Below are 14,603 nucleotides of genomic sequence, written 5' to 3' on the forward strand. Positions count from 1 at the left end.
ACACTGAGGGAGAATTTAGCATGGTCAACGCACCTAACCAGCAAGTCTTTCGAACTGTGGGAGGAAATGGGAGCAAATGGAGGAAACCCACGCAGACACGGGAAGAACGTGCAGACTCCGCACAGAGTGACCCAAGCCAGGAATTGAACCCGGGTCCCTGGCGTTATGAGGCAGCAGTGCTAACCACTATGCCACCCATCCCAAAATACTTCACAGGGGCATTACCTGAGAACAACTGATACCAAGCAAAAAAGAACAGGTGGTGAAAAGCTTGGTCAAAGAGATCAGATTTGAAGAGGGTCTTAAAGGAGCAGAGAGAATTGAAGAGGTGGGAGATTCCGGAATGAAATTCTACTAGGAGTAAGTGCCAAGGCAGCTGAGAGCACATCTGGCAGTAGTGGAAAAGGTAACATTGAACAAGAGAGCAAAGCTGCTGGAACCCAGAGTTTGCAAAGGATTGTAGGTGGTTATGAAGATCAGAAGGGATTTGCACACAAGAATGAGAATTTCAAAATTGAGGCTGACCTCGCTGGAAATCCGCCTCATAAAATGGCGAGAGCCAAGAAATTAGGCGCGATCCTGATTTCTCAGCTCTCGCACGATTTTATTGGCTCGCTCCGCCCCTCGATGGGCAGGGTGAACCAGTAAAGTTCCACCCAAGATGTGGTTTGACAGTGTACACTCTCACATGCAGGATATCAGGAACAGAGCTACATAACCTCATTGGGGAAACTCAGATAATGCAGAGCCCAAGTATCTGGGCTCACACTCAGGTCCCACAGACAACAGGATACTACCCCACAAGGGAACCTAATTACTCAAGAAGGAGAGTTGTCTCAAAGTCCCCAAGAGGGGACATTTTGGGGGATGACAATCTACTCCCTTGTCTGCTTTATTCTCCACAGGAGAATAGATGATTAAAGTCACTACAGCCCTAAACCACACAGCCAAGATAAGCTTAGGACAACAACACAATTAAAAGTAGGGCTAACAGGTCAGGAGTACTCAAACTACCCCAGGGCATCAAACAAAACAAACCTCCCCCATCTCCAGTCACACATGAGATGCTATTCAGGCCCCGCCATCAACAGGATTCCACCCATATTTCCCACATCAAGGAACAGGAGGAGGATTTGTCCAGATATCCACAATCAGGATATCTCCAGGAAGAACAAGAATCCCCTCCTCCCAGCAGGATGTTGCACTCCAGGAGTCAAATGACCAAGTAGCCACTGTCACAACCCGCGCAGCCAAGGAAAATATAGGAAACCAACTCAAGAAAGGCGAGACAACCAAGGATTCCCCGACCATGCTTGGGCGTACAGCAGTAAATATTTCCTCCAACTCCAGCTATACCGAAGGTGCCAACAACAGTAAAACCCAGTCTTTTCCAGGACACATGATCTGTCTGTACCTTCACGGGAGACCAACAAGGATTATTTAACTTCAAAATAACAAAAATACAAAAGAAAAAGCAACATCATTAGTTCTAAAGGGGGTTTTCCTCTCCCACTGTGGGGACCTATAAGGTCATACCCGCCTCTCTATAGCAATCTGCTTGCCCACCACTCTGATCTGGCGCTACTCATATTATCCATAATTAAAGTAAAGGATACCATATGATGTAACCCACTATTATAAATGCCAGGATTACAATACAAAAGAAAAGATAAATAAATATTGTGCAGCCCTAATGCCATACAACCATCCCAGCACGCTCTCCAGTAGAACAATGGAGGCACTTTATCAGTCCACAAGCAAAAATATATCTCCGTATTACAAACAAGATCCTAGGGATTTGAATTTGACAAAGGGCCAGAAGCAGCTTGGGCAGACCCCTTACCCACCCCACTCCCCGGTACCATGTGGAAAGACCAAGATTGAATGTAAATGGTAACACTCTTTGAACCAAGGTTTCCCTCATTCCATCACCAGAGCATAGTGGTGGATCAATTCCACGATAATTAAATGGATATCCCTGGCTTTCAAATAATAACATGATAACAGGCGACTTGCGCCTCAGTGCACATATATCAAACACTCTTGTCAGGATAAAAGACAACATCACCAAATCAGGATTATAATCACAAGGGGATTATTTCAGGATTAATGATGAACTGCAGGATAACATAGCCATCCACGAAGCCTGAAAAGGCCAAACCCTTGACGGGATGGTGAAGCAACATCAAGGATCCATCTATAATTTCACTGAGATCTCTACACTTCTGTTGTGTTGTCGCTCAGAAGCCCCGCCAGGGAGAGACCTAGGCCCTGGCAGGTGGCGAGTTCCAACCATGTCCAGCTGCCTCCAAATCTTCTTGATGAACGCCAAGGTCAAGACAACGTAAGACCAGCGATCGAGATATATAACCAACCCCCAGATCTGGAAGACTGCATACAGTATGCCGCTTCAAACTTGAAATGCCTAACCTTCAAATCAAAATTACAACAGCATGGCAGCCAGTTCTCAAATTCAGCCGGGAACTTATCCTCAGCTCCCCACAGGAGGTTGGGTGCACAGACACTTCTCCAGCCCCATCCCCCCAAATTAACCAGGATGTCTGACATCCCATGCAACAGGATTTCCGAGGTGAGCCTTCACCGAGGACACTGTCCTCGCGACTGACAGGAAGCTTTCCACTGTTTCATCCATTTTCTTTTGGATATCTCGCAGTTTATCAATGTGAGCGCCAATGATTTGTGCCAGGGAGCCGAGACCATCATGCACAACTTTATCCACAATGGCAGCCATCATCTCGATGTCTATGACATTGCTAGAGAGTGAGCCTATTCACCAGCTAAACCGTCATTACGAACGAGGCCCCACGCCGGCCGCCCCAGACTGACCGTCTTGGCCAAACAAGGAATTTCTTGACTTTGCTCAGCTCCCCATCACCCAAACTTAATCAGGATCTTCCAGGAACATAGCACACAGTATAGACTCCAGGATTTTATAATTATGAACTGTGCATCAGGATAAATAAAAGGGTTAAATAAAAGGACGGCACGGTAGCACAGTGGTTAGCACTGCTGCTTCACAGCTCCAGAGACCTGGGTTCGATTCCCGGCTCGGGTCACTGTCTGTGTGGAGTTTGCACATTCTCCTCATGTCTGCGTGGGTTTCCTCCGGGTGCTCCGGTTTCCTCCCACACTCCAAAGATGTGCGGGTTTGGTTAATTGACCATGCTAAATTGCCCCTTAGTGTCCTGGGATGCGTAGGTTAGAGGGATTAGCGGGTAAATATCTGGGGATAGGGCCTGGGTGGGATTGTGGTCGGTGCAGACTCGATGGGCCGCATGGCCTCTTTCTGCACTGTAGGGTTTCTATGATTCTATGATGGTTAAAAGATGAGTAGTGCCAGAGCTCATGAAAACACAGCTGTTCCTGCACTTACATCATGTGAATACCCCCCCCCCCCCCCAACCGCCCCTGATTGTGGTGTGTTTAATGAGACTTTGACCTCTTTTGGGGATTCCAGTTTAGTGTCTGGCTCAAGTGCAAGTACTACAGGAGTCTTCCAGTTACTGTTGCTAAGTACAATGGATTGGTATAGCAACAGTATAGCAATCTGATCTTGTGCCAGTCTTTCTGGGCTGGGATGATAGGAAGACTGCTCCTGGATCCATACTGGGTAGGGCTGCAGTGCTGGAGCTTGCTTCCAGATCATTTTAAATGAACATGACTCTGCACTTGGTTGGGAATGGGATCCAGTCAAGTTGGAATTCCACTGCTGTTCAGTTAACTGGTTGGCTTTATGGCTTTATGTAGCCACGTGTCAAACTTTGTCTGAAGACATTCCTATAAAGTGTGCTTGAATGTTTTTGCGAGGGTAAAGATGCCAAAAAAAATACAAGCTGTTGGTGAATGCAGAGATTGAAGCTAAACTCAGGCAAACCAGGACCATGCATTCTTCTTCCATTTCACACAAATCAAAATGGTTAAAACCAAATCATGTTTCTAGTCAATTTACCTGCACTGTTAAATGGAGTATGTGGAAAGCTTCGAGCTGAATATTAAGATCCCATTCTGTAAGTGACAAAAGTATCAGGGCCCAGGGCTTATCTTCACTCTCCATTTAGCCAGTTGTTTTATACTAGCTTTTAGAAAATTATTTTATAATTAAATAGCCTTTCTAAAGTAAACAAAATTACAAATAACTGCTTTAACTGACTAGCAATTCAGCACCTGAAGTGAACAGCCTGCCAGAGGCAGTATCTCACTGTGTACTGCAGAGTTTCTACAGGGCAGACCAATGGAAAATTAAACAGCATTTGATATTTAATATGTGCCACAATAATCCACCTGCACAGTAAAAGAAACCCAAGAAATGTGGTGTGTGTTGTCATTTTTCAATTTGGCCATAAGGTGGCAGGCTAAGCCACAATCTCAGGAAAATTCCCATTCAGGTTTGTCTCACTCTGATAACTCACTAAGACAGGATTTCATTTTTAGGCATTATGTATTGTCTGGATGAATTGCAGAGAAGAAGATAAGATAGACTCAAGAGTGGGCACTCAATTTTCCTTTCTGCAGTCTTCCTCGACGATGCTTAATGCTTAGTCTGTAGGGGTGAAAATTCACTTCTACAATTCTTTTTCCAACTGAGCCAATAATAGTTAAGATAAAGTATTGCAGACCTTGGCTACTAATTTGAATATAAAGATCTGACTCACTGGATGGGTGGAGAAGTTCAAAGATTTGAACAAATTAGAAAAAACAAAATTGATAGAATCATAGAATCCCTACAGTGCAGGAAGAGATCATTTGTACCATCAAGTCTGCACCAACAGCAATCCCACCCAGGTCCTATCCCTGTAACTCCACATTAACCTGCTAATCCACCTGACACTAAGGGGCAAATTAGCACGGCCAATCAACCTAACCCGCACATCTTTGGACTGTGGGAGGAAACCGGAGCATTCGGAGGAAACCCACGCAGACACGGGGAGAACGTGCAAACTCCACACAGACAGTGCCCCAAGGCTGGAATTGAACATGGGTCCCTGGCGCTGTGAGGCAGCAGTGCTAACTATTGTGCCGCCCGAAATTAATCCTTAAGGATCAAAATGGGTTTACTACATAGAGATGTCAGATAGAGGCTTGGTCTTTAAATTACACTCCAACTATATACACCTAACTGTCCTCCCATTGTTTGGTGAATATACTTGGGGATGATGAAATTGTGCTGTTTATTTGTTCTCTATCCATTAAAAGATCCTCTCTTCGAGAAGCCCAGTAAGGTCAAGCTAATTCCTTTAACATTTTCTTACCAAGAGGGGCTAGCTAATGCCCCTATAAGTCACCTTCCTTCTTAGGCAGCCTTGAGATCGAGGGTGACTCGCTTTCAGTCCAGTTCGATGGGTTCTGAAGGACTGATAGTCTGCTGAGCAATGTGCAGATGGGTTTGAAGGGCTGGGTAGATGGGTTGTTTGGAGGTTTGTGTGATCTCTCTGCTACCTCAACTTCATCTCTGCATGTTCCGGACCAAGTGTTAAGTCACCATATCATCTCCAATCTTACAGATTTTCAAACAAGATTTTGTGTCTTTTGGTGCTTTTGAACTGGTCAGTCAGAATATGCTTGCCTAAGGGGTCTTCGCAAGGACAACAAATTTCCTTGCAGACAAATATAAGCCGTGGCCTGAATTGTGCAGATGGCGGGTCCTTGACCCCCACCATCCAGGAAGCTGCTATTTTACATTCAAGTGAAAGTTGATTGGCAGCAGGTGGAAATTCTATAACAATTAGAAGGAAGACCTGACATGGAAAGCACTCAGCCAATCAGATTGGCCAACAGCTCTTCAGCCCATCCAGGCACAGCGCTGCAGTGGCCAGAAGAGGGACTGCAGCACCAATGCCTGGGACCAAGTGCAAGGAGCCAGTGTGAGGTAAATGACAGGGGATGGGAGGTAGGGGAGGTAGGGGATTTGCGGGAAGTGGGTAATCGGGGGATAGGTAAAGGGAGAGGGGAGGAGGTCCGTGAGGGGAGGGCACTGCCAGTCAGAATGGGGCTTCTGATGGAAGCACACATTCCATCGCCTTCCCGCCCAAGATTGAGACCAGTGATTTTTTTTTTCTACTTCCCACTTTCAGCTATCTGAAGCCCAACAGCCTGAAAATTGAAGCTGGGCAGGTAAAGGCCTTAAGTGGGCATTAAGTGGCCATGTAAGGGCCTTCACTGGGGCAAGGGTGGGCTTTTCAACTGAGGCCCTGCCTGTGCCACACTAAAATCGCGTCAGGGTCAGGGCAGGAACAAAAGAACAGTATTACTCAAATGGAGAAAGACTGCAGAAAGCTGCAACTCAAAGGGACTTGGGGTTACATGTGCACGAAACACAGGAAGCTAGCACACAGGTGCAGCAAGTAATCAGGAAGGCTAATGGAATGTTGGCCCTTATTTCAAAGGAGTTGGAGTATAAGAGTAGGGAAGTCTTGCTGCAATTGGACAAGGTCCTGGTGAGACCACATCTGGAGTACTGAGAGCAGTTTTTGTCCCCTTATTTAAGGAAAGGTGTTATTTCATTGGAGGCAGTTCAGAGAGGGCTCACTAGGATGCTCCCCGATATGGCGAGATTGTCTTATAACGAAAGGTTAAACAGGTTGGGACTCTACTCATTGGAATTTAGAAGAATGAGAGGTGAACTCATTGAAACATATAGGCTGCAAGAGGCTTAACAGGGTAAATGCTGAGAGAATGTTTCCCCTCGTGAGTGAGTCTAGGACCAGAGGGCATCATCTCAGAATGAAGTGACACTAATTTAAGAATGAGATGAGGAGGAATTTCTTCTCAGAGGGTTAAGAATCTTTGGAACTCCTCGCCACAGAGAGCTCTGGGGGCAGAGACACATTGTATATTTAAGGCTGAGGTAGAAAGATTTTTGATCAGAAAGGGAATCAAGGTCATTATGAAAAGGGCAGGAAAGTGGAAGTGAGGAATGTTAGATCAGCCATGATCCTATTGAATGGCGGAGCAGGCTCGAGAGGCTGAACATGAACTCACAAAGTGCTCGACAGCTTTGAAGCCTGGCTTGGGTCACTGTCTGTGCGGAGTCTGCACGTTCTCCCTGTGTCTGTGTGGGTTTCCTCCGGGTGCTCCGGTTTGCTCCCACAGTCCAAAGGCCGTGCTGGTTAGGTTCATTGGCCATGCTGAATTCTCTCTGTGTACCCGAACAGGCGACGGAGTGTGGCGACTAGGGGATTTTCACAGTAACTTCATTGCAGTGTTAATGTAAACCTACTCGTGACATTAATAACTAAAGTTAAACTTAGCTATATCAAATCCAGACTTGCTAGGGATGCACTCATGTCACCCTGACATCCAATCCCAAATGGGGCCAACAAGCAGAACCAGAGAAATGGGTCCTCAGGGAAGAACAGGATGGGAACACCATTTGTCCCCTTGAGATTGCTCCTCTATACAGATTGCTGAGGGAAGACTGGTTTCCATTAGCCCATGGTAAACCCACGTCCCTTAACTTCTTTATCATGGCGACAAGTTTTGTGGTAACTTTGTAGTCCACTCACTGAGGAATGCCTTACCTGAACTATGGGTTGCTGAGGTACAAGCAGTCGAGACTTTCCAATTGCTGAGACTCCTACAAGTCGCAGTCCCGGATAGCCTTAGCATTAGTGTGAGACTGTGATCCAATGCACCCACCAAAGGAGACTTCTTCCTCCGTAGACCTTGCAGAGGCCTGAGAGAGCTGCTGATGTTTCATGTGGATACCCTGACAATCCTCAACATGGTGTAGCCCACAGTCTTGTTCCACTCTCCTCATTCACCTAAATCCCCATCCTTCAATGATGTCCACTGCACTTTGGTTGCTAACCCTTTATACATTTAATGAGGAAAAGGGCTGGCCACAAAACTCTGCATGTGATTTCTGACAATGGCTTCAGCCAAATGTACACACCTCTTAAATCCTGCATTCAAATCCCTCTCACAGTCCAGCTCCACTCTCCATGCCCTGAAACTGCATCTTCAGTGTTCCTTGCCTCTCACTGAGCAGATTTAACTCCCCTCCAGCACTCTTGGCATCTACCCAGATCAGACCGGGGCAGCAGCAGGAGATGCAGCGACATCAATGAACACATTTTCGGAGAACAGAACATGGTGAGCTGAATGAGGAATGGCCAGGCAGCTCACTTACACCTGTGTACCTGCAATACGGCTTATGTTTTCTCATCCTACCGCTATGTCAAAGTGCAGGCTCAACATCCACAGTTGTTAAGAGGTAGCCTGCTGACTGCTCTGCCCTGTTCACTTGGAGGGCTTTGGTGGGCAGCCTCTGGTATCCCCAGGCCTTGAGGGTTCCGGCCTACAAAGGGTCTCCTGCTCAGCAACCTCCTTGGTCTGACCTGCTGGATGCAATAGGATCACTGGCAGAGGGGAGGTGGAGTGGCAGGGCACCCTTCGAGTTCCTAGGCTGAAGCACTCGGGCTGCCTGGCTGACACTCCTCCTCCCTGATGCCTTGAGGAGAAAGGTACCTGGAGAGAATTCCTGCTCTTGCCTAATGACTGCTTCACTGCATCAATACCTCGAGCAATGGGGTGCACGTCCAAGCACATATCCAGCAACCATTGTGCATTCTGTTGGATCGGGGTCTCCAATGTAGATACCACCTTTTCCATGGTGGCAGCCCAGCACTCGCATGCTAGAGCTAAAACAGTAGAGAGAATCTGGATGGCCTTCACCAGTCTTCTGTCATCTTCTGTCCAAGGAGAATCGTCCCTGATGTCTCACCTGCTTGTGGTGTGTGACATGCTGTGCAGTTGAACCCTTACTGCCTGATGATCTTATGAGAGTGTCACTATGCCATGGTGGAACGCAGTAGATCATTCATCCTCCTCCTATACCTCTGGGCAATTCGCCTGTGGGTCACATAAACACCAACCTCTGCTGTGACCTTCTCCCAGGCCACTGTGGTCAGGCAGAAGGCCCCTCTGCTGGCATAATTGGGGAAAAAACACTTCCCGTCTTTCCTGGATGGCTTGGAGGAGAGTTTCCAATGAGGCATCACTGAATTGTGGACCCGTGGATTACTGTCTTCCATTGGACATGTTTGTGGATGCAGAATCCCGGGTTCCTGGCCCGAAGTGAGTGAATGGCTGTTCAGATGCCCCTTAAATATAGTACCTGGACCTTCGGGCCCCTGAGGTAATGGCCAGGACTGCAACTTCCTGCCTACTCCCACCATGATATGCATGGGTAAATAAGGAATGAATTGAGCAGTGCACGATTGTATGTGGTTAACTATCCCACCCCACAGCGGGGATAACTGTTACTACAGCATTCACACCAAACGTCAACTTCAGAGTGGAAGATTCTGCCCTGGGTGTACATGAAACTGGTGAAATTTAATATTGATTGGAATTTTCAGATGATTATCAGTTTGGGATTGAAATTTACAGCTGATTACCAGTTTAGGATTAGCAATTTTCTAATATAAAAAAACTTGAGATCTAATTGTGCTATTTTCTAAAGTTTCCTTTTACCTAACTAACTAATCAATGTTGAATTTCTTCACATACACTTTGTTGAAATTTGATTTAACCTAATTTTGGATAGATGCTACTTTTGCTATCCAGATGTGTAAAAACCGAAAGTTCAGTGCATTTGAAATGAAGGAGACAACTAAATCATTAGATTTGAATATAACAAGCTGGTTTTTTTGTAGCCTCAGCTTTAAGTATTGAATTTTGCTGGCTAACTCTGTTTCAAATTTTCCAACAGAGAGAACAGTCTCATCCGGCCTTTTTGCCTAATGCACCCTTACGGCCCTTAAAGAGAGAAGTAAGAAGCAAGAAGGGTTTCACAGATGATGACATTGATTATCAATACACTGCTGCCCCTCCTATCTCACCAAGTGCACCAGCACGTGATTCACTTGATGCAAAGTCACAGTTGCCCATCTGTGAAACTGATCCAAAACCAAAAGTTGAGACAGTTATGTGTAGAGAAAAAGGAAAATTCAATACATGGCAAAATCGGCGTTGCCAAACTGCTATCTCAGCAAGTGCTTCCTGCCCTGATTATGACATGCGTCTGTTAAGATACAAAGTTCAACAGATGAAGGATAGTGACAAACCCTCTGCATTTTCCCAACATCTGGAAGAAAGGGTAAGGGATTGTTGGGCAACTCCAGTTAAAGGTAAGGAACGAGCTTGCATAATAACAGACTTTGAGCACGCTCAGTCTCCTTGGAGGAGACCAAAGTCAGTGCAAGATGACATCAGTTATGCAGATTTACCACAGAGCAAGTTATTCGGTTTTACAACAAAAGAGAATCATATGGCTTTGAGCAAACCACCTCCACCAAATAGGGTTGAAAACAATGAAGAGGATACAAAATGTCATAATGAAATCAACTTTGCATCTGGTGATACAAGGGCCATCTGTACATCTTATGTTCCGGGAAACAAAGAAATGTTTGAATCAATCCCGCAGCCACAATTGGAAAAGGGCAACCTGCTGATTTGCGATGATCCAAAACTTCAGGTCTCAAAACTAAAATTCCCTCATGCATTCAACAAAACAGAAGTACATAAGCACCTACATGAGATAGTTCCAGAAAAAACAGTGGATTATCGAGATAACATCTACTCGGGGAGGAGACACACATTCTTTGGTCTAAATTCTTCTTATTTCCACAATGGAACTTTTTAATTATCCTTGACTTTTCAGAACCTTTGATCACATTAAAGCTAACAATGATTTAACTAGTAATTTATTGTACTTTATGACTAAACAGTGCCTAGAATTTTGGAAACGGACTGCATTGGATCAGTCAAGAGAATTAATCTTCACTTTATGATTCTACACCAACTCTTCATTCTCAGTGGTTTCAATCTTCTTCTCATCTCACTTTGCTCTCCCTCCTCTGAATTCACAGACCTCCTTTGATTTCTTAACCTGTCCTCTGGTTATACTCTCCTGATGCCGACATCACGTTACACGGCCACCCTTTGTGCTTGCCATCTCCCATGGCATTTCTGCTCCCATGATCTTGATCACAAACAAGATCATCTTTAAACAACTTCCCTGTATCTGTTACAACCCACAACACCACTTCCTTCAGTGTCCATCCCTACAAAAGATTATTTTTTAAACTGCATTTACAACTTACAACTGCATTTTCTAAAAAAAAGCAACTTCTCAGTCTTTAGCCCTCCATTTGCCCCTATTTTTCCTGTGATTGGCTATCTGCAAAACCATTCCATTTTGATGTTGCTGCCCCTATTAATAACCATACTCTCCTTCCCCTTCACTTCTTCAACTCTAACATAACAGATTGAGTGGAGCAGACGCATAACAGTTTTGCAGGTAAGCCAGTGTCCTCTGGTAAAACCAGCCACTACTACAGGATTCTTTTCTTCAACTATATATACCGATGTTTCCTGCACCCTCCAGCGTCACAGCCAACAAAAAATCAGAGGAGCTCACAGACTACCTCATCAAAAATTAAGACCATTAATTAAGTGCCTCTGCTTTTGTACCCCATCCCCTTCCCTTCAAGCTGCAATCTCCTCACAAACTCCCGTCTCTGAATGCACATTTCTCAACATTTTCTATTCTGTCTTCCCTTATGGCCTCTCCAGGCTTATTGTGTCTACAGGACTCACCTTCTGCTTAGGACTTACAAATGGGTCTGAACATTGTGCAATCATCAGATATGATGGGGAGTGGGTCATTGATGAAACAGCTGGTGATGGTTGGATAGAGGACTCTGCACCAAGAAACTCTTGCAGTAATATCCTGGGAATGAGATCGTTGGTACCCCAATACCAGAGACAGCTTCCTTTTTGCTAGGTTTCATTCCACTCCTGGGGAGATTTTTCCCCCAAAGTACATTCAGATCAGTTTTGCTAGGTCTGTGGATGCCACACACACTTAATAATGCTGCCTATATGTCAAGGGCAGTCATTCTCATCTCACCTCCAGCATTCAGTTCTTTTGTCTATGTTAGGACCAAGGCTGGCTTGAGGTCTGGAGCTAAGTGGTCCTTATGGAACCCAACCTGAGCATTGGTAAGCAGCTTATTAGTGAGTAGATGCTGCTTGATAGTTCTGATACTTTGTATCAATTTGTTCATGATTGATTGATAGGTAGAAATTTGGTCAGATTGAATTTGTTCTTTTTATGGACAGGACATATCTGGGAAATTTTCCACATTGTCGGATAGGTGCCAGTACTGGCACAGCTAGCTCTGGAGAACAAGTCTTCAGCATAGGGAGGTGATGATGCAGTAGTATTAACACCACACTATTAATCCAGAAACTCAGCTAATGTTCTGCAGACCTGGGTTCGAATCCCGCCATGACAGATTTTGGAATTTGAATTCGATAAAAAGCATCTGGAATTAAGAATCTACTGATGACCATGAAACCATTGTCGATTGTCGGAAAAACCCATCTGGTTCACTAATGTCCTTTAGGGAAGGAAATCTGCCATCCTTACCTGGTCTGGATTACATGTGACTCAGAGCCACAGCAATGTGGTTGACTCTCAACTGCCCTCTGAACAAGGCCAGCTAGGAATGGGCAATAAATGCTGGCCAGCCAGCAATACCCATGTCCCATGAATGAATAAAAACAAACTATTGGCATGCTGTTGAAGCCATAACCTTTGTTGTATCCAGTGCAATCAGCCTTTTCTTGATTTCACATGGAATGAGTCAAACTGGTTGAAGACTAGCATCAGTGATGTTGGGGACTTCAGGAGGTAACCAAGATGGAACATCACTTCTGACTGAAGATAGTTGCAAACGGTTTAGTCTTCTCTTTTACACTCGTTCTGGGCTCCGCGATCATTGAGGATGAGGATTGAACCTCCATCTCCCATTAGTTGTTTCCGTTCCCCCAATGTCTCCATTTTACTTTCTCATCAACATGTCTGAAAGCTTGCAGCTGCCTATCTTTGTAACTGCCTATCTCTGCTCCAGCCACACACACCAAACACACCATTTCTCTGGCCTTTTGTGCATCACCCATTCACTTTGCCTAACCAACGACTTTGTTACGATTTGCCATCTGGGCCTGACACTCTCCAATTATATCCCTTCTTTCTCTCGAACTCCCTCTCCTACTTCAAGGGCCTCCTTAAAATGCATTCTTCCTAAACTCTCCTGTTTGTCAGTCTCCATTTTCAATTTAATTATGCCTCTTTCAAGCCCTGGAGCCCTTTGGCACGGGATAAAAGCAAGTTTTGTTATGATGCAATGAAAATAATTTTTGCTGATCTACTGTCACTAATTCTGCAAAATCTCAACAGGTCTGACAGCATCTGGAGAGAGAACAGAATTAACATTTTATTGTCTCTCCACAGAGGCTGTCGAACCTACTGAGATTTTCCAGCATTTTCTGTTTCAGATTCCAGCATCTGCAGTAATTTGCTTTTATTTTAACAAATACTAGCAGACTGGAATATTTATTTTTCAAGTACCAAACTGTGGAAACTCTAATACTTTGGTTTGAATTTCATGTATGGAAAATGGTCAGCATCTTTGAGACTTTGAATCTGTTTCTGCAGAAAAATAATGATTAAAGAGAAACATTGATTTACCCATGTTGTTTTATCGATACCTGTCGAATAGATATCTCTACACATAATATCAACTTCACCACTTACTGCCACATTTAGAATAGTAAAATCAGAGAGAGATATGATGAAAATTTATCCTTCTGATACAGCCTGAAGTTCTGGTGTAGTGTTACAATAATTTGAGGCTCCAGGGGAGTGGGGGAGGGGGAGGGGGGGGGCTGCGGGTGAGGGCGTGGAAGAGGTGTCTGTAATTCATGAACTTCCCTTTCAATTACTTTACAACTCTCATTCTCGAGCCATAACCTCAGTGGGAGATTGGATGAACACCTGGAGAAAGGGTGAAATCCATTTAACCATTTACACTGCATTTCCTGGGGTTCTTGTCAGTGCAAGATGGGCCAAATGGCCACCTTCTGCACCATAACAATTCTGTGATTCTGTCTGGGGAAATTCCAGGTGATAGTTCCTTTAAACCTATCAAAGGAGTGAGTCCAGTAATATAAATGTTGTTTTACTGTACCCTCAGGGAGACAGCATTCATTGAATGCAGAAAACATGGATCCTTTTTTGATTCTTTTACATGCAACTGCTTCGATAAACTAATGCAGCACCTACACAGCAGCTTGAAGCTCAATTATCAGAATATTCCCAACAATATTAGCATACAGGCCTAATTTGAAAAGGCTTATTATCAGGAGGGTGGTGTTCTTTATACGTGGTCCAACTTGAGGTGTGCAGGTAGTTCCAATTAAATTTACAAATGTGTTGTCTCAAAATGAGATGTGGGCCAGCTGGTGGGCAGGGAGCAACGTGATGGGTTTAGTGCTCAGCGAAAAACCCGTTTTTTGCCCAATGTCTGGTTCTCCTGGTCAATGCAATTCCTGTAAGAAGTCTAACAACACCAGGTTAAAGTCCAACAGGTTTATTTGGTAGCAAAAGCCACTAGCTTTTGGAACAGGCTGTCCCTTCGTCAGGTGGGTGGGAGTAGAACTGCATTATTGCAGTAGAATACATCTAACCAGCACATCTTTCAGACTGTGGGAGGAAACCGGAGCACCCGGAG

General features: G+C 44.8%; 1 protein-coding gene across 1 annotated transcript in view; it reads left to right on the forward strand.

Annotated features, from left to right (window-relative positions):
* The window catches only part of spmip4 (sperm microtubule inner protein 4), a 37,938-nt gene extending 27,272 nt beyond the window's left edge, over positions 1 to 10,666 (forward strand). Inside the window, exons 7-9 of the mRNA XM_078200586.1 lie at positions 2,675 to 2,781; positions 6,093 to 6,132; positions 9,734 to 10,666. Coding sequence (XP_078056712.1) covers positions 2,675 to 2,781; positions 6,093 to 6,132; positions 9,734 to 10,666 — 1,080 coding nt within the window. The remainder of the gene's footprint in view (positions 1 to 2,674; positions 2,782 to 6,092; positions 6,133 to 9,733) is intronic.
* The last annotated feature ends 3,937 nt before the right edge of the window (positions 10,667 to 14,603 follow it).

The sequence above is a fragment of the Mustelus asterias genome, chromosome 2, assembly GCF_964213995.1.
Source record: "Mustelus asterias chromosome 2, sMusAst1.hap1.1, whole genome shotgun sequence".
In the NCBI taxonomy this organism is placed as follows: Eukaryota; Metazoa; Chordata; class Chondrichthyes; order Carcharhiniformes; family Triakidae; genus Mustelus; species Mustelus asterias.